The 22,347-nt window shown below is 45.9% G+C and overlaps 2 protein-coding genes and 1 pseudogene across 7 annotated transcripts in view; 1 reads left to right on the plus strand and 2 right to left on the minus strand.

Annotated features, from left to right (window-relative positions):
• Positions 1-17,432, plus strand: part of aplp1 (amyloid beta (A4) precursor-like protein 1) — a 38,266-nt gene extending 20,834 nt beyond the window's left edge. For both annotated transcript variants that reach the window (XM_061819449.1, XM_061819450.1), the window contains 16 exons: positions 7,287-7,466; positions 8,617-8,746; positions 10,562-10,674; positions 10,775-10,962; positions 11,032-11,357; positions 11,574-11,701; positions 12,645-12,719; positions 12,801-12,959; positions 13,036-13,164; positions 13,361-13,460; positions 13,573-13,740; positions 13,827-13,847; positions 14,221-14,279; positions 14,698-14,763; positions 14,837-14,980; positions 15,340-17,432. In XM_061819449.1, coding sequence (XP_061675433.1) covers positions 7,287-7,466; positions 8,617-8,746; positions 10,562-10,674; positions 10,775-10,962; positions 11,032-11,357; positions 11,574-11,701; positions 12,645-12,719; positions 12,801-12,959; positions 13,036-13,164; positions 13,361-13,460; positions 13,573-13,740; positions 13,827-13,847; positions 14,221-14,279; positions 14,698-14,763; positions 14,837-14,980; positions 15,340-15,438 — 2,085 coding nt within the window. In that variant the 3' untranslated portion in view covers positions 15,439-17,432. The remainder of the gene's footprint in view (positions 1-7,286; positions 7,467-8,616; positions 8,747-10,561; positions 10,675-10,774; positions 10,963-11,031; positions 11,358-11,573; positions 11,702-12,644; positions 12,720-12,800; positions 12,960-13,035; positions 13,165-13,360; positions 13,461-13,572; positions 13,741-13,826; positions 13,848-14,220; positions 14,280-14,697; positions 14,764-14,836; positions 14,981-15,339) is intronic.
• st14 (ST14 transmembrane serine protease matriptase) overlaps positions 1-22,347 on the minus strand; it is an 80,342-nt gene that overhangs the window by 44,503 nt on the left and 13,492 nt on the right. For 4 of the 5 annotated variants that reach the window (XM_061819440.1, XM_061819438.1, XM_061819437.1 and 1 more), the window contains exons 2-6: positions 18,702-18,842; positions 11,526-11,668; positions 3,509-3,673; positions 3,334-3,429; positions 3,154-3,236 (exon numbers count right to left, since the gene is read on the minus strand). Coding sequence is in view for 4 of the 5 variants with exons in the window: in XM_061819438.1 (XP_061675422.1) it covers positions 3,154-3,157 (4 nt within the window). In the remaining variant the exon portion in view is untranslated. Of the gene's footprint in view, positions 1-3,153; positions 3,237-3,333; positions 3,430-3,508; positions 5,862-11,525; positions 11,669-18,701; positions 18,843-22,347 lie in introns of those variants that run through there. The other variant, XM_061819436.1, reaches the window with a different exon arrangement.
• On the minus strand, positions 20,713-20,831 carry LOC133501555 (5S ribosomal RNA; annotated as a pseudogene).

Consider the following 22,347-nt stretch of genomic DNA (forward strand, 5'->3'; position numbering starts at 1 on the left):
ACCAAGACGACAGCGCAGGACTTTGACGGTGATGCATTTGTGGCACGGTTGGAAGGAAAGAAGCAGATTGCAATAGGTGATAAATGATGGGTGGGATTTTTACGCTCCGCCTCGCCTGCCCCGGCTTGCCTGCCAGGATCGAGAAATTGCGTCATCCAAGAGGATGAAGCCACGCTGAAACAGAAGGGAGGAACAGGTGCTGCAAATTTAATTTGAGCAAAGGGGGAGGATGCCCGAGGAAAAATATAATAAACCTGCTGCCCCGGCCTGAGCGCAGATAGGTTTCTGGTTTTGGTTTTTTTTTTTTTTTTTTTAAATCGCTGGAAGAATCTTTTGTACGGTCATATTTGCGGTTTGTCTGACCCACTTTTTGGTGCAGCAATAAGTAAACATAATCACCGCCACACACCCGCAGTACAACTTCTGTGGTTCTGCGCGCTCAAGTCCCTGCGGGAACGTTTTGTTTCTAAGCGACGCTCCCCGCCACGGGGACCGTGAAGCGCACGCGCAATTGCCCGGCGCCGTCGTCGCTGGAAACGGGCGACAGCGGGAGCAAACAAAGACGAAGAACGTACAGCGGCGCCGGGCGTAAAGCCGACGCACGTCTCCGCGTTTCGAATGATGCCGCGCTCTTGCTCTTCGCGTTCGTCGGCGCCGCAAGACGATGCGCGGGACTCCGGTTTGCCTCGCTTTTGTTTTTGCCGCAACGCTCAAACAGCCGTGAAATTATTCACTCAAATAAAAAGGAACATTTCTTTTGAGGCTCCAAAACATGAGCTGAAAATGAAAAGAATGTGATTCATTCACAGCGATTCCATTTTTAGATATGATTGGCTGCTATTTATTAAACGGCAGCAGCCCGTTTTGTCCATTTAAAGAGGTCCCGGATCCGGGATCGCGAGAGAGGTTGCAGCGTTCGGTTGCGATTTGTTCTGTCGCTGCTTAACGAGATTTAATCCAATAAAAATTGATCTACTGGAAAAATGGACAAATCGAGTTTTTAGGGCGTTAATTGAAATAGAAAATTTCAAACCTGGGATTTTAAAGCAGATGTTAACAAGGCGTCTTCTGTACAAGTTATCTGTAATCATACTTTATGGAGTATTATTTTCAATTAGTTCCATTACGATGGCATGGTGGAGGAGTGGTTAATACATCTGCCTCGCAGTTTAAGCTCTACAATTGATGAGATTTTTTTTTCTCTCTTGATTTTGCTGTATAGTTGTGGGTATGTGTAATCATTCATTATTAATAAAAGAGTAAAGAAACGATTAAATCCATTGCATACAACAAACCAAATGTTAAAAGTATGATGTATATTTTGTAAAAAAAAAAAAAAAAAAAAAAATCAATGTTATGCAGCTGTTGCAACACAGTTAGTTAATAGAAATACTATTATTCAGTTTGCTATGGAATACACAGATGGTCTGGTGGTCAAGGCTTTATTTAGGAAATCAGTCTCACAGTTCTGAGGGTCCGGATTCAAATTCCCCAGCTAATCGCAGGATGCACAGTGAAACCTTGATAACAAGGCCCCGGATTTAGCGGATACTAGATAAAAAAAAAAACGTTTCTCTGGGACTGGACAATGTGTCGAAATAAGTGCAAATTCTCAGTTAAAATGGCTGTTATTTCCAGAATTGTCTGTTGCAAGCAGAGAATGGGACTGATCCTTTTCCAGGTCACAGGTCACATCGGCACTCTGGAACACGTGCCGATGTGGTGGCCATGTTGAATGTGAGGCATTGACGTGACAATTACATCTATTGTCTGCTCTACTAAAAGCAGAGCTACACCGGCATGGCCGCCGTGTTAACTCTGAGGAGTACAAAACAAGTGTTTGGAGTCTTGAAGGTTCTACTGCAAGCCATTCGCCTTTGGCAACGCATTCAGAACGAGGATGCGCACTAATTCCTCACGGCTCATGATTTGCCTATGATGAGTACCGTAAGGCAACAACTGTCGCCGTGACCAAGCACACCGGCGTGGTAAAATGTGAAACCTTTAAACGTTTTTTTTTTTACTTTTTTTTTTTATAGATATATATATTTATTTAGAACAACTTCATACTGCAATGGCCGTGTTTCAGGCCACAAATAAAACAACAAAAGGATACATTTTTACTGAACTGTAATATGGGTGAAAATGGCCTTAAAAAGTGCTTCAAAGTAATGGACAATCGACTAAATCAGACAACTCACAGCCTCCACTCGTTTCTTCTATTGAAGTTCCACTGTACAAACAACTGCTCACACCTATGGACAATTTAGTCTCAACCACAGGTGTCAAACTTGAGGTCCATGGGCCGGCTGCGGCCTGACACATGATTTTATGCGCCCCGCGAAGGCAAATCATGTCCATCAACTTCAATGATTTTTGTTCAAATTTGAAACAAAATTTCAAATTCACATCATAAATGATGACGTCGGTATATTGCACGCATTTTTGTGTTACCAAGCATCAACAATAGTTGAAAAACCCATTACCCTTGATGTCTGAGTCCAAAACTAGTTGGCAAATTTAACGTGTAAATATGATGGGCCAATTCATGATCGTCATGGTTTCAGTCATCATGGCCCTCTGACAGAAACCGTAACTACAATGTGGCCTGCGATAAAAATGAGTTTGATAGCGCTGGTCTCATCAAACAAACATTTTTTTGGAATATGGTGGGAAGGCCAAGTGTGTGGAGGGAAATATAACAACAAAATAAGGATGGGAAGAAAAGCAAAAGCGACACGGAGAGGATTCAAACCCCATTGCACAATGGTCACTGTACCAGATCACTGCACTTTACGTCACTTGAAATTATTCTAAATTGCTTGAGGACTCGAGGTCACTTGTACAGCGGCGTCATATCAGCATAACCGCGTTAGTGGTTCACTTGACTATACTTGTGTTTTTTTAACTCATAAATTTATGTTTAGTCACAGTGGATGATTTTTTTTTTTTTTCCCCCGAGTGGCTCCAAGTACCGGAGACATATTTCTTGTGTGTCTTGTAACATAATTGGCCAATAAACATGATTGTGATTCTGATCCCTCAGAAATGGACAGTGGAAATGGACCGACTAACTAACTGCTACAGTGCCGGCAGGGCTAAAACTTTTAAAAATGAAATAATGACATCAATAATAATATGTATTTTACTCACACATTCACCCGCATCGCTAACTGGAGACAGAAACTGACGACAAAGAAGGCATCAATCACCTCCGTGGCAGAAGTCCCGAACCACTGGAAAACAAATATGCGGAATTATATTTGCTGCGTTCAGTCTTGAGTTTGTTTTTTTTTGGGGGGGGGGGTCTGCCGCTGCACGGCTCTTGCTCACCGGCATGCGGAGATGCGTGTGATTGAACAGCAAACTGGGTCACAAACCAGCAGGGGGGGGCCTTTCTACATTGATGGCGCACCGCTTTGAGACAAGCTGGGGGGAAATAAACAAATATGAGCGGGATTACTTATTTTCTTTTTTTTTTTTTTACCCCTCCTGAAGCAGTACTTACCTAACACAAGGTTCATCACGAGAGGGACATCTAATCAGAGACCAGATCAGGCCGGCGCGCAGCCCCGCCGTCACGGAGGTCGGGAGCCTCGTGCTCCTGATGGACTCCTATCGATCGGAGGGCGGGAGTGCGGCAATACAGTTGCAGTCTCTCCGCATCGATTTTCTGCAAGTGCACGAGCGGAGAGCAAGCAAAACGAGAGAGCACCCCCCTCCCCACAGGAGTGGGGGGGAAAGAGCCCTGGGTTATCTTCTCAAATATCCGGAAGTACTTTCTCTCCGTGGCGCTGACCTTCCCCCGCGTCAAAGACAGAGATACTTGCCGAGACGTCCGCTCAGCAGCCTCGCAGGACGGCAACCTCAGCAAATGCATTCCTTAAGCAGCTGAGCCCTCGAGCCGTACAACATAGTCAATAAAAGTCCAACGTGCACTTATTTCACGTTCTAATTTGGCTTTCCGGGCCTCTGGAACCCGATTTTGATGAGCAGCAACTTCCAAGAGAGCCGGCGTTATGTAAGCATGCTGCCAAAATGAAAACAGCGGCTAGGGCCGGGATCCAAAAGCGCTTTTTTTATTGGCAGCAGAGCGGCGTTATTTAGAAAGCAACATTTTTCACTCTCATTTGCTCGAAACACAACAACTCATAACTACACATGAGCTGAACGACTTGTGCCCTTAAAGGGCAATCAGAGATATCGGCAGATTCTCAAATTAGAGGTTCAAGGGTGCTTGAATTCATGTTTAAGGAATTACTTAAGGGCGCGGTCCAGTGACTGACATTCAAAGATAATATTAGATGTTGAAGAAATTACTTAGGACCCCTTGAAAATGGGCTGAAAACGGCAACGCCAATCAGTAAGAAACTCAGTAGCACCTCAGCTTTAATCAAATCAGGGTGCAGGTACAGCGGTACCACTAGAATCCTTGTCCAGCAGACTCATCCATGACAACATAAACATTGAGCTATGATAAAAATGCAGCAAAAATTAGGACTGGTAATGATAACAGTGTGTTTGTTCAGGAAGACGTATTGCGTCGCGCGGGTAGGCGAGAGGGATTGGGTGGAGCACAAAGTGTTTTTGGAGGCAGCTGGCGTCGGGTAAACGGATTGCTGAATGCTGTCATGTGTTGGGTCATGCGCTTCACGGGATATTTTCTGATTCATGGAGAAGGAGGAAAACAAATTTGATTTGGCAGAAAGGGACTTGAACGTTTGAGAAAATACAGAATAGCTTCATCAAGAAGTGAGCTTCAGCTCTCACTGGAGCGATTCGCAGCCGAGTGGGAAGCGGCTGGGATGAGGATCAGCACCTCTAAATCCGAGACTGTGGTCCTCAGTCGGAAAAGGGTGGCGTGCCATCTCCAGGTCGGGGATGAGGTCCTGCCGCAAGTGGAGGAGTTCAAGTATGTTGGGGTCTTGTTCACGAGTGAGGGAAGAATGGACCGGGAGATCGACAGACAGATCGGTGCAGCGTCTGTAGTGATGCAGACTTCGTAAGAGGGGGCTAAGTCAAAAGGCGAAGCTCTCAATTTACCAGTCGATCTAGGTTCCTACCCTCACCTATGGGTACGAGCCGTGGGTTGTGACCGAAAGAACAAGATCCCAGATACAAGCGGCCGAAATGAGTTTCCTCTGCGGGGTGTCCAGGCTCTTCCTTGGAGAACGGGTGAGAAGCTCGGTCATCAGGGAGGGGCTCAGTGTCGAGGAGCTGGGGTGGCTGGGGCATCTGATTCGAATGCGTCCCGGATGCCTCCCTGGTGAGGTGTTCCGGGCATGTCCCACCAGAAAGAGACCCCGAGAATGACCCAGGACACACTGTAGAGACTATGTCTCTCGGCTGGCTTGGGAACGCCTCGGGATCCCTCCGGAAGAGCTGGAAGAAGTGGCTGGGGAAAGGGCAGTCTGGGCATCCCTGCTAAAGCTACTTCCCCCACGATCCGACCCGGAAAAGTGCTAGTGATAATGGATGGATGGATGGATGGATGGATGGATGGATGGATGGATGGATGGATGGATGGACGGAATAGTATTAGAGTCGAAACCTGCCTTATTTCAAGGTACCGGGTAGCTCTGGACGTTCAGTAAGTCCCCCTCGCCAGTTGATTGCTCTACACTGCAGGGATTTGACATACTGCGTCAAGAGGAAAATAAGAAAATTCTTTGTTCACAAATATTATTGCTACTCGGCATCAGTGAGTACTCAAGAGGGAAAACTCGGACTGGTATCGATCTGAAAGAAGCGGGATGCCTTTCGAAGGAAGGGCCCAACTGCATACTGTATGCCGACATGTACAATATGTGCTCGCTGCCCGAGATGACCCACAAAGCACACCACACAAAAACCAACACCAAACTAGCGATAGAAGAAGCTAAGCTAACGTTCACCGTTAACAACAAGTTGCAGAAGTACTCAACACAAACAGTTGCTCCGATATTTAGGCCAAAACCATCAATCTATTCCTAAATGGAAGTGTTAAAAATTGGCCAAACATGTTGTTTTTTTAACACACTGAAGGATTTGCCACAGTAAATATTGAACAGGTTTAACATTTACGATCGTCGACACCAAGCATTCTCCGATTAGACGATCAGAAACACAGCACAGTCACACACAGCACGGGATAAACACGCGGGATGATCGTTCCGATAATCAGACCTTCGCTGACTTTGAATGGATTTTTTTTTTTTTTTTAATGCAAAAATTGGGCCAGATTATCAGTATGCGTATACCCCGCAATTCTCTCCTCACCGAGGCACCTACAAACCTCCTATTTGTTCCAATCTCGTGTATTTTCCCCTGTAGAAAGTCGGGTGATGTAAAACGATCACCATGAATTTTAACGAGGACTTCAAAGAGTCGAGCCGCAGCCGGCCCAAGAAGCGCTTCGCTTTGATCAGGCGTCACTCTCAGATTTTTGTCCTTCTCGCTTTCTTCCTCCGGGCAACTCTCTTCTAATTGGCTCAGCGCTGCTTCCAGCCTCTCTGTCATCTTTTGCTCTGTCTCTCAAGTCCGTCTGCAAATATGAAGCGATCGCTGTCATATCAAGGTACCCGTTTCTCATGTTTTCCCCCTTCCTGTTAATGGTCTACGCGAATAAAACTTGTTCATTTGGCTTTATGTGGCCCAAAAACACGTCGGAGTCCTGATTGCCGGTGTGTGTTGTTAATGTAGTGAAGCGGCTCTTCGGTCAATGAAGTAGATTTAGCACCTGACTCCCTGCCAGAGCGGCTGTTTGTTCCTCGGCGCCGGCTCCCCCGGGTCCTCCCCGGGTGCAGGCAACATATTCCACGATCAATAAGATCCAAGGAGGCTGCCGTCGGGGGCACGAAGGCGTGCGCTCACGGGAAGCGCTCGGGAATATTTTCTAGACCGCGTGTTTACTAGATCCTATGTATTTACATCCTGCGACGGCTGAACCATCGGTGCACCCGGAAAATGCGGCAGTCAACTGAGTTTCTTAATAGCTCTTCCTTGTCACAGGCTTCAGGGTCTGTTTTATTTTTTTCAACAGTGAGCTATCAACAGATCTTCCTTGACTCTGAGTTCTGTCGATATCCTTTTAAAGCTCAGTTCTCCTGTGCATTAGCTTAACTTTTCCATTTTGATGTCTCGCTCCCGGTCCGTGCCTCACTTCTCCGGGTTTATTGCGAGAGTGCATCCAGCAATTATCCGGGAGGCCCGCTCGCCCCCAGATCGGCTCCACTATTATCCGTCACCGGGTTAGTATCGACTCCTCCTCATCTCCTGTCCCCCCCACCCCGCTCCGTCTTCTCCAGGGCCTCTCCATGAGCGAGGTCGACGGGCCTGGCCCGCGGGCGGCAGAACCTCAGATCGCAATGTTCTGCGGCCGTCAGCTGCTGCACATGAACCCGCGGACGGGCCAGTGGGAGCCGGACCCCCAAGGCCGCAAGGACTGCTTCAAAGATCCCAGTGAAATTCTCTCCTACTGTCAGGAGGTACGCTATGGTAGTATTTTGGCACTAGAACAGTACGGTGGTATTTGTTGGCAGTCCGCAATATATCTCAAACATACAAAGAAGCTGAAATTAGTTTCCACTTTTACAAAAAATAAAAATAAAAACGAAAATTATGAATGAAAGCGACAGAAAGTAATTGCAATTGGCACTGCTGATACTCTGATGACTTTTTATAAAATTGTCCAGAACTCAATTTATAGAAGTAATATATTTTAATAATAGTAATATGTTTGATATTTATATATTCAGTCAGTAGATGCACGAGATATGCACGGCTTAGGTGGAAAAAGATGACACGCTGTGGCGACCCCTAATGGGACAAGCCGAAAGGAAAAGATGAAGAAGACCAGAACTCAACTGAAAATGTTGAGCAGTAAAATATATGGATTTTGTAAAATAATAATAATTTAAATTATTTATCTCATTATATGGTATTAAAATTTTTTTTTGCAATGTACAATATTATAGGTTATAATATTATACACCATTTTGTTAAACGATTAATGAATTAATAATGACTACACAGAAATCAAGAATCAATTTCAATATACCACAGTATGTTATGTACTGTAATAAATTCTATACTCTTGCAATTTCCCCCAACGTGGCATTAATAAAGGCTATCTTTTCCATTCCCATAATGCGAGCTCTTAGTGTGCACATAATTAACACCCACATCCTTGAAAAAATGTTTCCATGAAAGGGCACTCAAGCGCCACCTGGCGGCCAGGTTGAGCATCTTCGGAAGTGGAGCATGAGCGCTACGAAATGACTCATTATTGGCGTCCTACATTCGTTGACATTTGCCGACCTCTCGCACTTTTTGCCAGTTATCGCAAGCAACGCGATGATAAATGAGAACAAATGAAAGGCAGGAACAGTGACAAAGATGCAAGCAGCGTTCTGTTCTGCCGCATTAGACGGAGGCCTTGCATGCCGTCACGAAGGTGCACGAGCCTTTCCCTGATGTGGTCGTCTTTTCCGACACCCCGCAACCGTGACTTGACCGTCCTCCTCGAACCTGCCGCCTGACCGAAATGTCCCCTTGTCCCCCCGCCCCCAACTATCTCTCCGTCTGTCTGTCTGTCTCTGCATGGACCCCCCCCCCCCCCGCCCCCCGCACGAGCAGATGTACCCGGCGCTTTCCATTTCCCACGTAGAGGAGGCAAAAAGTCCCGTGAACATCCCTTACTGGTGTAAGAAAGGCTGGAGCCACTGCCAGGCGCGCCCCTTCATAGTGGTGCCCTATCGCTGCCTAGGTAAGAACCAAACGGACTACGGTCATAACCAATCATCATCAACCAAATGTGTATCTTGCAATGCAATCCTGGTTCGTCGCGTACGGAAACCACATCCGAGCGCGTCGGCTTGACTCCCTCGTCAAGTTGAGCAAATCACGGGAAAGCAAGTGGTGATGACGTCACGATTACAATCACAATCCTCTTGATTTGCGAAGTATGTCAAAAAACACACAAGGAGTCTGTCTCGGGGAGTCGGACCCTCGGGATACCTTGGAAATTGCGGGGGAGGAAAAAAAATGTACGTCTCCTTTAAAGGGTTAAATCCACTGGTTTGCATTAACGATGTATCCAACAGATCATGGACTCTATTTGGACAATGCGATGTTAAATCCTCACTCATTTATTAGTGTTTTGAGAAGATTTTTATCGACAATTATGAATTTTCAGGGGCGCTGCCATTTTTGCGAGTCACGTGACCTATGTGCACGGATCTGACTGTTACGTGGGGTCCCAAACACTCAATTGCATGGGGCACCATTATGCCCAGCGCTGATTGCTTGGATTTATCCTCATCTGATGAAGAAATTGCAGTATGGGTTTACCGGGAAGACGGAGGAATATTTCCATACGCAGCCGTGAGCGGCACAGCTCCGGGGCTCGGAGGAGCCGTGAACTCGGTCCCCGAGCCGTGCGACTCCACCGCTCGGTTGATCGGGAAGACGGAGGAATACTTCCATACTCACGGCTCGGCCGGTCCCGGCTGTGTATAGAAGTATTCCTCGGTCTTCCCGATCAACCGAGCGGCCAAGCCGCTCACAGCTGTGTATGGACGTATTCCTCCGTCTTCCCGATCAACCGATATTGCTATTTTTTCATCAGGTGAGGATAAATCCGACAAAATCAGCGCTGGGCATAAATGGTGTCCCAACTAATCAAGTCTTTGCTGTGGCACGTCACATCCGCGCAGATAGGTCACGTGACTCGCAAAAATGGCAGCGCCCATGAAAACTCGTAATCGCCGATAAAAATCTTCTCAAAACACTTTAACATTACATTGTCAAAATGGGGTACATATTACATGACCTATTTGATACATTGTTAATGCAAACCACCGGATTTCCCCTTGAAGCAAGTTTCACCCCTAACTGCAATTTCTCGCTAACGGGAAACAACTATTAAAAGACATGCGAAAAGAAGCATTTAATGTGAGGGAGTCACATCTCTTTTGTAACATGGAGATAACAATTCAGTGCGTCCAGCATTGTAAAAATAAATATATCAGGAAAGGAGGAGTGGAGAAGAAGAGGCATTTCTTTCAAATAGACTCTTTGTACTCTCTGTGTTGTCAGTAAATGGCCAAAAATTTGAGCAATCTGCCAAAGAATGAGTCAGTGAAGCGAGTGGACACCGTGATGCCGTGAATGGTCCTTTGTCGATGGCGGAAGGATATGAAAAATAAAGGATAAATATGGAATAAAACACTCGTGAGTAAGGTAGACGGCGTTCAGTCAATAGATTAGAATCACAATCCCTTCGAGAGAATCTTGAGATGGTTTAGGTTCGTCGAGTCGTCGAGTTCAAGAGAAACCCCACCGTGAGGATTCTTTGGTGCCAGATCCAGTGGTGGTGCTGGGGGGGGGAGTGCCCCCTCAACACTGGGCCTGTTGTTGTTAGCCAACTTCATGATTTTACCGACTTTAAGCGAGAGAGAAATAGAGAAAAGAAGCTCAAATTAGGCCTGATCAACAGTACGCTTGTACCTCACATTCGACGCCCACGGACCCAGACCTGGACCGGCCCTACACCCCTTTGTGTGTTTCCGTTTTGGCGCAGAAGTCGAGTACGTGAGCGAGGCCCTGCTGGTTCCAGACCGATGCCGCTTCCTCCACCAGGAGAAGATGGACGCCTGCGAGAGTTACGTGTACTGGCACAACGTTGCCAAGGAGGTGAGATCAACGGAAGATGCGGGCTACAGTTACACGCGCGAAATCCTTCGATATGTCTCGGTGCGCCGTTAAGGACGACTTGTGCATTCTTCTCCTCAAGGCGTGCACTGCAGACAATCTGGAGTTTCACAGCTACGGGCTGCTTTTGCCTTGCGGGAAAAAATTCCGCGGCGTGGAATACGTGTGCTGCCCGGGTCGAAGCGGCTCCGGAAGCAAGTTGGAACTCGGGGAAAAAGAAGTCCTGGCTGCCCATCAGACCTCACAGAACAGCGGAATTCTCAATTCTGCGTAAGACGCCACTAAGACATTCGGTGTAGTGTCGTTTAGATCTGTGATCGGCGCATTTTATTTCCATAGCGCCAAAGTGAGAGCACCCACCCCGAGCCCCTCCCCCGACACCGACATGTACGACACGGACACGGAAGACGACGAGGACGAGGTGGTGGAGGATGATGAGGAGGAGGACGAGGAGGAGGGGGAGGAAGAGGAAGACGAGGACGACGTGGACGAGGAGCCGATGGAAGACGAGGACGATGAGGAGCCCGTAGCAGTGAGAAACCCAGACAAGTACGAGTACCCCATCGACTCCGGTCCCTACCAGACGTCCGACTACCTGGACTCGTCCTACTACGAGAAAAGCTACAAAACCACAACTTCGCCACCTCCCATGAAAGACGAAACCGGTACTTGTAACCATCCCCTCATGATAACTCACATTTTAATCATTTCAATAGCTGTGGGGTTATAGAGTTATTTTATCATGCTACGGCCTTATTAGCCACTTCAAAATGTGGAAAAGACCGAGGCGCTGTGAATAGTTTGCAGATGCGCGATATTTGTTTTTGTCTTACCTTCAAGTGAAAGCAACAACCTCTTCTTTCCTGCCGCCCCCGTTGCAGTGACAAGCGCGCGACCCACAGATGGCGTGGACGTTTACTTCGAGAAGCCAGCCGACGACACGGAGCACGCCAACTTCCTGCGAGCCAAAACGGACCTGGAGGAGCAGCGGATGAACCGCATCAACGAGGTGAATTTTACAGGCCGGAGACGAAGAGCAGGCGAATTCTTCACGTATAGCTAGCAGGTGACGCGACACTTGTGACTTTATGATTCAAAACTCTCCAATTTTTTCACACAAACACTCACCCTGAGCAGTTTTATCTGCTTTTCGAGGAGCAGATAATTAAAAATAATGTGACTGTGGGTCGCTAAGATGACGATCACCGTGGTACTGTGACTGACCAGTCCAGGGTGCATTCCAGAGTCTCCTGGAATGGATGCCATCTCCCTGTGAACCTGACCTGAATGGCTCAGCCGGAGCCTGGACCGGTCAGCAGCCAATCGCGGGACGCATTTTGACAAATTTTGACTACTGCCAGTCACCTATGAATAAGAGTCTTCAATGAGCCTAACATGCACATTTTTATGGAAAGTGTCGGCAAACTGGAGTCTCCTGAGAAGAGGCACTAAAGCTCGGCGAGAACATCCAAACTCGACAGATTCTGTCAGGCTGGCGTCGAGACTGGAATCCGAAATTCTCAGGACTGGCATTGCCCACTGGATAGCGTTTGTTGGTTTGTGAACCACTAAATCAAGACTCAAACTACAATGGCCGCTGATGTTAAAGACAATTATCCGGTAACTCACAGGAGAGACTATAAATAGCTACTCACCATTTGCAAATGGTAGAATTCCAGTGGTTATATTAGTTAATAATTATTATTTTTTGATTGCGAAAGGGGGAATCGGGCTGAAATTGGGCCCGATTATCGGAACGTGTATACCGTGCCAGTCAACAAAAACAAAAAGGCCCATTTTCAGGCTCTGAGTCGTGAGGAGCTCGTCACGGAATATTGAAAGGAAGTAGGGTAGGACCTTGAGTAGATGTATGCATTTATAATGTAGTTTGAATCGCGGGGGTGAAAAAGGAATGAATCTGCTTTCTGACGGGAAATCTTTCCATTTCTCAGATCATGAAGGAGTGGGCCGAGGCAGACAACAAGTCCAAGGATCTGCCAAAGTCAGAGCAGCAAGCCATAAATGAGGTAAGACCGAATACGTGCCGTGGTGTCATGGAGGAGCTGCTGGCGTGGCCGTCACTTTATGCCGTCGTCCTTTGGCCGTAGCACTTCCAGTCCGTGCTGCAGACCCTTGAGGAACAAGTGGCGGGCGAGAGGCAGCGGCTGGTGGAGACTCATCTGGCCAGGGTGGAGTCCATCCTCAACAACAACCGCCGGCTGGCCCTGGAGAACTACCTGACCGCCGTCCAGTCTGACGAGCCGCAGGTCAGACGTGAGAAAGCATAGAAAACGCGCCGTCGCGAAACGGCCGCGCTGATAAAACTCCCGTCGATCCTCGCAGCCCGAGCGGGTGCTGCAGGCTCTGAAGCGATACATGGCCGCCGAGCAGAAAGATCGCAGACACACCCTCAGGCACTACCAGCACATTGTGGCCGTCGATCCGCAGAAGGCTGAGCAGATGAAATTCCAGGTGCGTGAACGCTTTGAAATTTCATGCTGATTACTCCAAATTCTATACGGGCTTTTGATGTCACTTCAAGAAAAATCGAAATAAGAGATCTATTCGACTTCTTGAAGCTGGCATCAAAGGTAGATTTTACTTTCCTACAATGGAACCTCCGTTCTCAAAAAGAATCCATGGTTGACTTGCAAATGGATTTTTTCAGGTGTACACACATCTGCATGTGATCGAGGAGAGGATGAACCAGAGTCTGGCGCTGCTCTACAAGGATCCCATCTTGGTTGAGGAGCTCCACGATGACATCCGTAAGATCGAACGTTCTTTTGGGGTTCAGGAGAAACCTTTGAGATCCCGTTAAAGACCAGATTCACCCACGTTTTGTTTTATTTTGGGGGGTGGGTTCTGCGTTCCTTGCAGAAGAGCTGGTGCGAGCCGAGCGGGGCGACATCAGCGAGCTCATGACCACGTCCTTCTCCGAGACGCACACCACCGAGGAGCTTCTGCCGGCTGAGAGCGAGGAAGAGAAGGACGACGAGGAAGACGAGGACGCAGAATTCCAGAAGAGGCCCTATCCCCCCCGCCTTGGTGAGTATTGTATCTGCGGGGTGTTCACTCAAGCCCCGTAGGCTGTTTTTACTGTTAACGTCCTCTTTTTCTCCTTGTCGCTACAGACCCGCAGTCGAATAAGAAAGGTGAGCAAGGATTCCGTCTCTATCTATCTATCTATCTATCTATCTATCTATCTATCTATCTATCTATCTATCTCTCTATCCGTCTGTCTCGCGATCTGGCTAGCTAACTCTCTAGCTAGCTAGCTAACTCTCTAGCTAGTTAACTATCCATCTATTTATCTTACAGATGGAAGTTAGGTAAAGGGAGGATGTTTTATCAACTGTCTCATATCTTTCTACCCTACATAATTTTTTTCCCGAGCAGAGCGTTTTGGACGCAGGACAACAAATGACACGGTTCTAGAAAAATGGCAAAATTGGCTTTTTATTGGAACAGTTAGCGGATGAAGTTCGGTGTTGTTTGTCCAACGTGATGACGGTTTCGTGTTCGCAGGAGATGAATATGACTACGCCACATCTGAGAGGCCTCCTACTTATGAATATGAGGAAAAGGTAAGATTTTGTTCTCTTTTTTTGGTCTAAGATATTGTAAGATAATATTTAAAGGAGACATACTTTGCATTTTTTGTTCATGATTTATGACAATGCTCAGGTGCCTTGATCGCTTTATTTCTGATCTTCGTCTGTCAAAATACACAAATTACTGCACACTTATGAGCGACAGTACTCGTGACACTCTGGTTCACATTTCATCTGGTTCAAAGTCTGTTCTATCTCATGAATTCCGACGTGTATACATTTTGTTTTACCGCGGCAACCGTGGCGTGGGCAGAGCTAACTTAAATCTTTGTTGGCGTATTAAACGACTTTTCTGACCCCTCCAATTTCATAATATGCCCACTTGAGAGTATTGTCGGAAGTGAAGGCTAATAATTGTGGAAATGTTCCGGCGCGTTCTGTTCCCCGTCAGATCAACACCTCCGTCGAGCTCAAGCAGGTCGTCTACAAGCCTGACGAGATCGAGAGGGATGAACTAGTAAGAGCGACGCGGCGTCGGCCAAATTTTCCGAGAAGACGGCGGTGACCTTGCGCGGTCTTTCCTTCCGCAGCAACCCGACGCCTTGGAGACGTTCAACCGCGGGGCCATGGTGGGCTTACTGGTGGTGGCCGTGGCCATCGCCATGGTGATGGTCATCAGTCTCCTGCTGGTGCGCAGGAAGCCCTACGGCACCATCAGCCACGGCATCGTCGAGGTGGGGCCCCGGCGGAGCCGCTCGATGCCGCCGCAAAAATATTTCTGATGTCCTCAAATATTTCTCCTCTGTTTGCTGAGTATTAGTTTCTTTCATAACCTTACGAACTTTTTACTGCAGCATTCTGAGATCGTTCTCGCAACATTACATTCCAGCATTCTTTCTTATAACATTACGAGTACTTTCTGTAATACCACGTTTTCTTTCATTCTCTGAGTTTTCCGTCTCGTTTTTCTGGTGACAATATTTTTTTTTTGACTGGACTGACCATATGGAATTATAACCCGATCTGATGACATTTGTGAGCGATTCCAGCGTGGCTTGCACGCGAAAACTGAGCCGGTGTTTGTCCCCACCAGGTGGACCCGATGCTGACCCCGGAAGAACGACAGCTGACCAAAATGCAAAACCACGGCTACGAGAACCCCACGTACAAATTCTTCGAGCAGATGAACTGAGCCGGTAGCAAGTCGGCCGCTGCTCTCGTCCTGTCATCGACGACGGAGGCGCGCCGACCGAGGATTGGCATTGACGTCGCGTTCATTAACTCACAGGTGTCAAACTCAGGGGCCAGGGGCCCTGACGTGGTCCGCCGCATCATTTTATGCGGCCCCGCGAAAGCAAATCATGTCCGTCAACTTCTGTGATTTTTGCCCAAATTTGTACCCAAATTCCATGCTCATCCGTCATCATGATAATCAATAACGTTGAAATATTGCACTTTACTGTTACCTAACACATTTTCTAACGTAACATAAACAATAGTCGAAGAAACTTTTACCCTCGTCTTGTGATTTCCAAACCAGTTATCCCCTAATTTGCTGCGTAACGGTAACAATATGATTTGCCGATTCGACATTTTAACGGCCCTCGGAGGGAAATCATAACGCGGGCCGAGACAAAAATGAGTTTGACACCCCTGCATTAAGCGGATCGGCTCGGTCTTTCGTCCATACCTTATTTGTAAATGACCAAGTGCATCAGTCGTCGTGACCAAAATGTGAATAGTGAAATATGACACTCCACACCTGCTGTAATCTCCATTGGATTAGCTCCTGCCGCATACTGTAGAAAATAATCCCAGTGAAGCAATCGTCGGAGTGGCATGACTTGACCTACTGACACACCAGAAACGGAATTGTGCGTAACGCTTTATGATATTGTTTTTTTCCCCCTCCCATAATATTCATATCGTCTCGCGTAGATATATTGAACCCGTGTCGATGAGTGTGACAGGCAGCCTGTTCGTCCTTATTTAGCGCCACGAATGACCAACGAAGCTAAATTTTTCTTCATCGTTCATCTCCAGAAGTTCCAACGAGGTCATATCGATATTATTTTAAAAACTCTTCCTTCTTTCAGGCCTCAACACGTGCTTTGATTAAATTCGACCCTAATTAAGTTTAGTTGTGCTTGCGACGTCAGTATTTGTAGAAGAGAATTATAGATTTAATGAACGCGTCCGCTTGTCACTATTTGTGCTGTTTCCCGTCGCTTCTTAAAAAGTCCAAACGGACACTGTAAATATTAGCGGACGGACAAAACGATTCGTAACTCCGCGTGTCTATCTTTAAGCAGTTTTGCTAGAGATGTTACTATTTGAAATATCTGATTTCATTTTTCGTGACAATTTTTTTTGAAGTTTTACATACTTTTCTCAACATTCTCAGAGACCCTGGTTATCGTTTTTAGACCTCTGGCTACTGCATCTTCCTCACGCTTTCCCAAAACATGCACGTCAGGTTCATTCAAGACCAAATTGTGAACGTGAGCGTATCTCGTCACACCCCAAATGAACATAAAGCCATACGGTAGACGTATAAATATTAGATATCCTTGGAAAGTGGAAGAGTGTGACTAATTTTTTTTTAATTCAATCTTTTCCCACTTTCTCGTGTCAATCCAACCAGAAGATTCTTATTTAAATTGTGGAGGGGATGATGATGAGGATGAGGATTAATTCCAGGCGCAAGTGTCTCCTCCTAATATCAGACGTCATCGTAGACTTTTTTTTTTTTTTTTTTATGACGCATTGACGTTAACGGCTAATACATCGTCGTCGTGCATTGTGCTGTAAACGAGAAGGAGAAGCATTTTCCTTACATGGCTGATTGAAAACGGACTGTTGTAAAAAACCAGCACAAGGTGACACAGTAACTTCTTTCTGAATGTATTTGAGGTAAATGTCGAGACTCCGTTCCCCCGAGTTAGTTGTTTTTTTTTGGTTTGTTTTTTTTCCCCCCCGGAGCGGCGACGTTCGGAGGCGCGGCGTCGCGTCGGCGCTCTCGCCATCCCTTTGTAGCAGCCCGCCCAATTCGCGTCAGGTGAGTGTCGAGGCAGAGGAGATCAAAACCCGAGGGTGTATAATACTGAGTGCGGTATATTGTGTCAGTGTGTGTGTATACAATCGTAAAAAAAGAAAATGAAAATTAAAAAAAAAAAAAAAAAAAAACACAGCACACGTAGATCTAAGTAGTGGTCGTATGTCATTAAGCTACTCGTCTTGACATCTTAACATGAAATATTAGCACTCTATTGACGCTTTGATACTTTTTAGCTCTTGTTAGCTGTGCGTGTCATTTTACGAAGCCACTCGAAGGGGGTCACGTGGCAGGAGGTGCCGATATGCCGCCATTTTGGAGACACTGTATTGCAAAATTTTTCCCCAAAAAAATGTACGCGCGATGGAGGTGTAACGGTGTGTTTGACGAGACGGGTTGCGTTACGGCCTTTGTATAATTTGTACAGCTAACGTTAGTGAATGTCCACAGTTTAATGATACTACTGAAAGCGTAGACGAGAATAAGCTTGCCTGTTTTTGAGTTTGACCGCAAAAGCCACCACTGAGGGTTCCCTACCAGCATTTAGCAGACGTAGTAAGTAAGGTATGTAATACCGTAGTTACCCCCCCCCCCCCCCCCGATCACATTTATACGTGTCCTCTGTTCGATTCTCACCCTGTGAACTCTTTAAAGCGTCATTGAGATTTTGATTGCTGCGTTATTGCCTTTTACGATACTGTGTTTTGGATGTAATTATATTGTATTTTTTATTTATACTGGATGTAATAATCACTCGGTTCGAGGGTCACGATGTCGGTTCCGCGGCTTGCGTAGTTCAACAATGACGCGTCGAAGGTAAATGCGAACTGCAGTCGGCTGCCGGCAACAGCGAGGCGCTAAGCACAATCTCACCAAATCGCTCCGTACGCGCTCGAGCTGGGATCAAATCAGCCGACGTTCCCTTGAGCAGTGCCGCGCCGTTGACGTCTTTGTGGGTAGAGCTCAACTTTTCGTTACTGCTGTCGCGCTTCTTTCGACCCCAAACTAGCTCAGACCGACTCAAAAGCGCCCCTGCTGGCGGCAGGCGAGCGCCGCATCCCGCTTTGCCTCACTTTGCCCCCAGTCGCCGACGCTGACCAATCAATTCCACGCAAAGGGTTGATTACCGTGACTATCATTGGCTTGTGCGAAAATGTACGACATTGGCTGTGTAACAAAATCGAGAAATGCCACCCCCTCGACCCCCCCCCCCATGACCACCAAGAAGACGCGGATATTCTAAATTGACGAAAATTGTTTTCTGTTGTGTAAATGTATACCTGCAAGCAATCAGAGACTGTAAAGAAAAAAAAATGAAAACAAAAACACCAAGCTAATTGATTGTGTAATAAAATTGTGAATGACCCATAAAATATGTTCTGGGTTTCATTGATTTGCACCTGCACATTTTCTTCTGTATCTGACGCACCACATTCAGGAAACTTGATGCAGTTGAGCAGCGCAGGAGATTGAAGAGCCGCACTTCGCCCAATTGGGACAATCCCGTCGATTCACGTCTTCGTCTCGAACTCCGCAAACAGCTGGAAACAAAAAAATGAGATGACGGGAAATCGCTGTGAGGTTGTTTAATGTCATAAATATACCGCAAAGTGACAAATCACGTTGATCCTAATTTTAGAAGTCACAAAATATTCCTCAAGCTTGCCTTCCAATACTCCAGTCGCCACCCTAACTTCTTTAAGAAGTTAAACTCCAGTTCAATGTTCGGCAAAAGAACACGAGTGCGTTTAGCGCTTCTCATAGGGGGGAATTTTATTTATTTTTCCGGCCCGTAGACAATCATGCATGATAGCCAGCGGCAGATTAAAAATAGATCAGCAAACTATGATGTTATGATAAACGGGAAACTAATACAATGGCAAAGTACTAGGTTCTCATGGGAATTTACCGTAATTTCCGGCCTACAGAGCGCACCTTATTCTAAGCCTCACCGAGCATATTTGTCAAGGAAATACCATTTGGTACATACATAAGTGTAAAAACATTGCCCACATTGAAACCCACGTTGAAATACAACATATATACAAAGATGGTACATAGAAAGAGTTTAAGTTTTAATACCTTAGCTTAGCTTAACATAGCAACAACACGGTAGCAGAGCACTAACAGGGCTGGTTACAAAAAAAAAAAACATACCTAAGACGCAGCAGTAACAGAGCAGCAACACGCTAGCAGGGTGCTAACGCTAGTGCAGTGCTAACGCAAGCGCGGTGCTAACAGCGCCGGTTAAAAAAAACATACCGGTAAAAATCACCGAGACAGCAGCAACACGCTAGCACAGCGCTAACATTATTGTAGCGCTAACAGGGCCGGTTCAAAAAAAACATACCGGTAAAAGTCACTTCCTCGACACATATATTCCACCGGTCTCACTCTTACCTTTTCCGCTTGAGTGCCCCTTGGAGCCGTGAGGGAAAAAAAATGCACAAATTAGCCGCATCACTGCATAAGCCGCAGGGTTGAAAGCGTATGAAAAAAAAGTCTCGGCTTATAGGCCGTAAATTACGGTAGTCATATTTCATCGAAAATTAACAGTTTTAAAATTTACTGACATTTTGGGTGACGTGACATGATCGCTAAGTAAATCAGATAAGTGTAAACAATAATGATAATAATGCTAAAATGAGGGAATGCTGTATTTTTATTATTATTTTTTTTTTTAACCAAAAATGGACCCCGTACGTGTGTTTGCGGTGGGTTTCCTTTGACGTCACAGCAAATGACTGGTCGCAGTGCCCACTGCTGTGACACATAGCGGCGAACGTCACCCGTACTAGCAGCACTTGAGCCGAGTGAAACCTTGACACAGGCTCGGCCCCACATTTCCTCTTCAAATTACGAAGAAGTGTCAGTCACAAACACTGCCGCTGGTTCCCTTCATCCGCACCGCAACTCTCAACACCGAGTTGTAGTTACTGTGAAAATTTTTTTAAAAAGGCTTTTGTGGTCGTACAGCGACAGTTTACCAGTGAAGCATCCAGCGTCAGTCGTGTCACCTGTGGTTCCTCAGAACTCCACAGGCCACATACGTCCACTACGGTAGAGTGACTCATATTTACCGCGACGCGTCGCTCGGCAGTCCGCCTCTGAGTTTTGTTTCGTACGCCAACCCTTTGATTCATTCAACAAAGCACGCAGAGAACCATATTTGGTACCTAAAGTGCAAGAGTAATCAAGTATTTATACTTAGTTCCTTTACAATGAACAGTTGTCAAATGTATGCGCAGTGACATATGAGATATGAGTTTATTTCTCTTCTTGTTGCGGCTTGTCCCGTTAGGGGTCGCCACGGCATCTTCATCTCTCAGATGAACGCATATTTGTTAGGCGCGGTTTTTACGTCGGATGCCCTTCCTGACGCAACCCCTCTGCATTTCAGCCAGGGAGAGAAGCTTACAGCACCCGGTATTCCCAGGCGGTCTCCCATCCAAGTACTAACCAGAACCAGACCCGTTTAGCTTCTGAGATCTGATGAGATCGGGCTTTCTCGGGGTAGCATGGGCGTAAGCGATTTGAGTTGTTTGGACCACCATGAAAAGGTCAACCGTTCCCCGTCTGTATAGTCGGGCGCAAGAGGCGTCGTGCTTTGGGACTGCTTTGCTCTATCGGGGCCTGGACACATTGTTATCTTTGACAGAAAAATGAATTCAACAATCAGCAATTGCAATTTAACAGAAATTTCATTCACATTTCATACACGAGGGAATTCAATGTGCTTTACATGATTAAAGGCATTTCAAAACAAAGAGATAAAACATGTAAAACGGGATAAAAACAGTAAAAATGACAAACAAAATATTTAAAAAAAAAAGACTATCAAAACTGCATAGAGTGCAAGTAATATGATAAAAACGTGGATATATTCTAAAAAGAAGAGTTTTCAACCTGGATTTCAAAAGATTGCCACTTGGTGCTGACCTCACCTTTGTTGGCAACTTCTTCCATTTGTGTGCAGCATAATAGCTAAATGCTGCTTCGCCATGTTTGCTTTAGACTCTGCGTTCCCGAGTCAGTCAGTTTGTATTCCGTACGCATTTGTTTCATGTATTCGGGACCTAAATCATTTTGTGATTTGTAGACCAGTAGCAGACCTTTAAAATCGATTTCAAAGATGACTGGAAGCCAGTGCAAGGACTTTAGGATTGGAGTTCTATGCTCTGACTTGCTTTGTTTTGGTCAGACTGCAAGCTGCATTTTTTTGGGGGGAGTCCAGTCAGAAGACCATTACAATAGTCAAGTCTATTTGAGATAAAATCATGGATGAGCTTTTCCTCACTCTCGATACGTTCTTCAGATGGTCAGAAGGCAGATTTTGCGATTGAATTGATATGATTGTCGAAAGTCAGGCCGGAATCAATCAGAACTACGAGGTTTCGGACTTGGTTTACTAACTGCAATTCTCTTTTCTTTATTCTTTATTGCAAAGATGTAAAAGATAAGTTTACATAAAACACAATGCCATCAACGGAAGAAAATAGCTATGACGCTAAGAAGGTGTTTCACACCAGACACATCAAGAATATTGCTTCAAGGAAAATATTTTGAAATATGGAACGGTCCAAAATTTTTCCTTGCTATTGTTTAGGTCTGAACTGCAACTACAGGAAATATGTAATTATGACAACCAGAGGAAGCAACACCAATAATTAGACGTAAAGGTTCGCGTTTTTCACCCTTGCTCCGTGACATTTACATTTGCATTATTTGTTCCGGAAAACCGTTTTCGTGGCCTACTCTGATGATACAGCAAGATGGTATTTTTGGCCAATTTATGCATAAATCCACGCAGTTCTAATGAGTACACAAACTCTTTCGTGCAAGCGGTGTGATCGTCCCTTTTGAAAAGCGGATGATTAAACGGACCGGATTCATTTCTCTCACTGTAGGTGTGTGGTCTCGACAACCCAAAAAAAAAAAAATAGTCATGTTTCCCGTTGAGTTCCAGGTGACATTTATCATGCTAAACTACAAATTTGAATAAAATGAGATCATGCTGTCCGGTAATGTGTGAGAAATGTCACCCAC

Source organism: Syngnathoides biaculeatus, chromosome 5 (genome assembly GCF_019802595.1).
Source record: "Syngnathoides biaculeatus isolate LvHL_M chromosome 5, ASM1980259v1, whole genome shotgun sequence".
Lineage (NCBI taxonomy): Eukaryota > Metazoa > Chordata > Actinopteri > Syngnathiformes > Syngnathidae > Syngnathoides > Syngnathoides biaculeatus.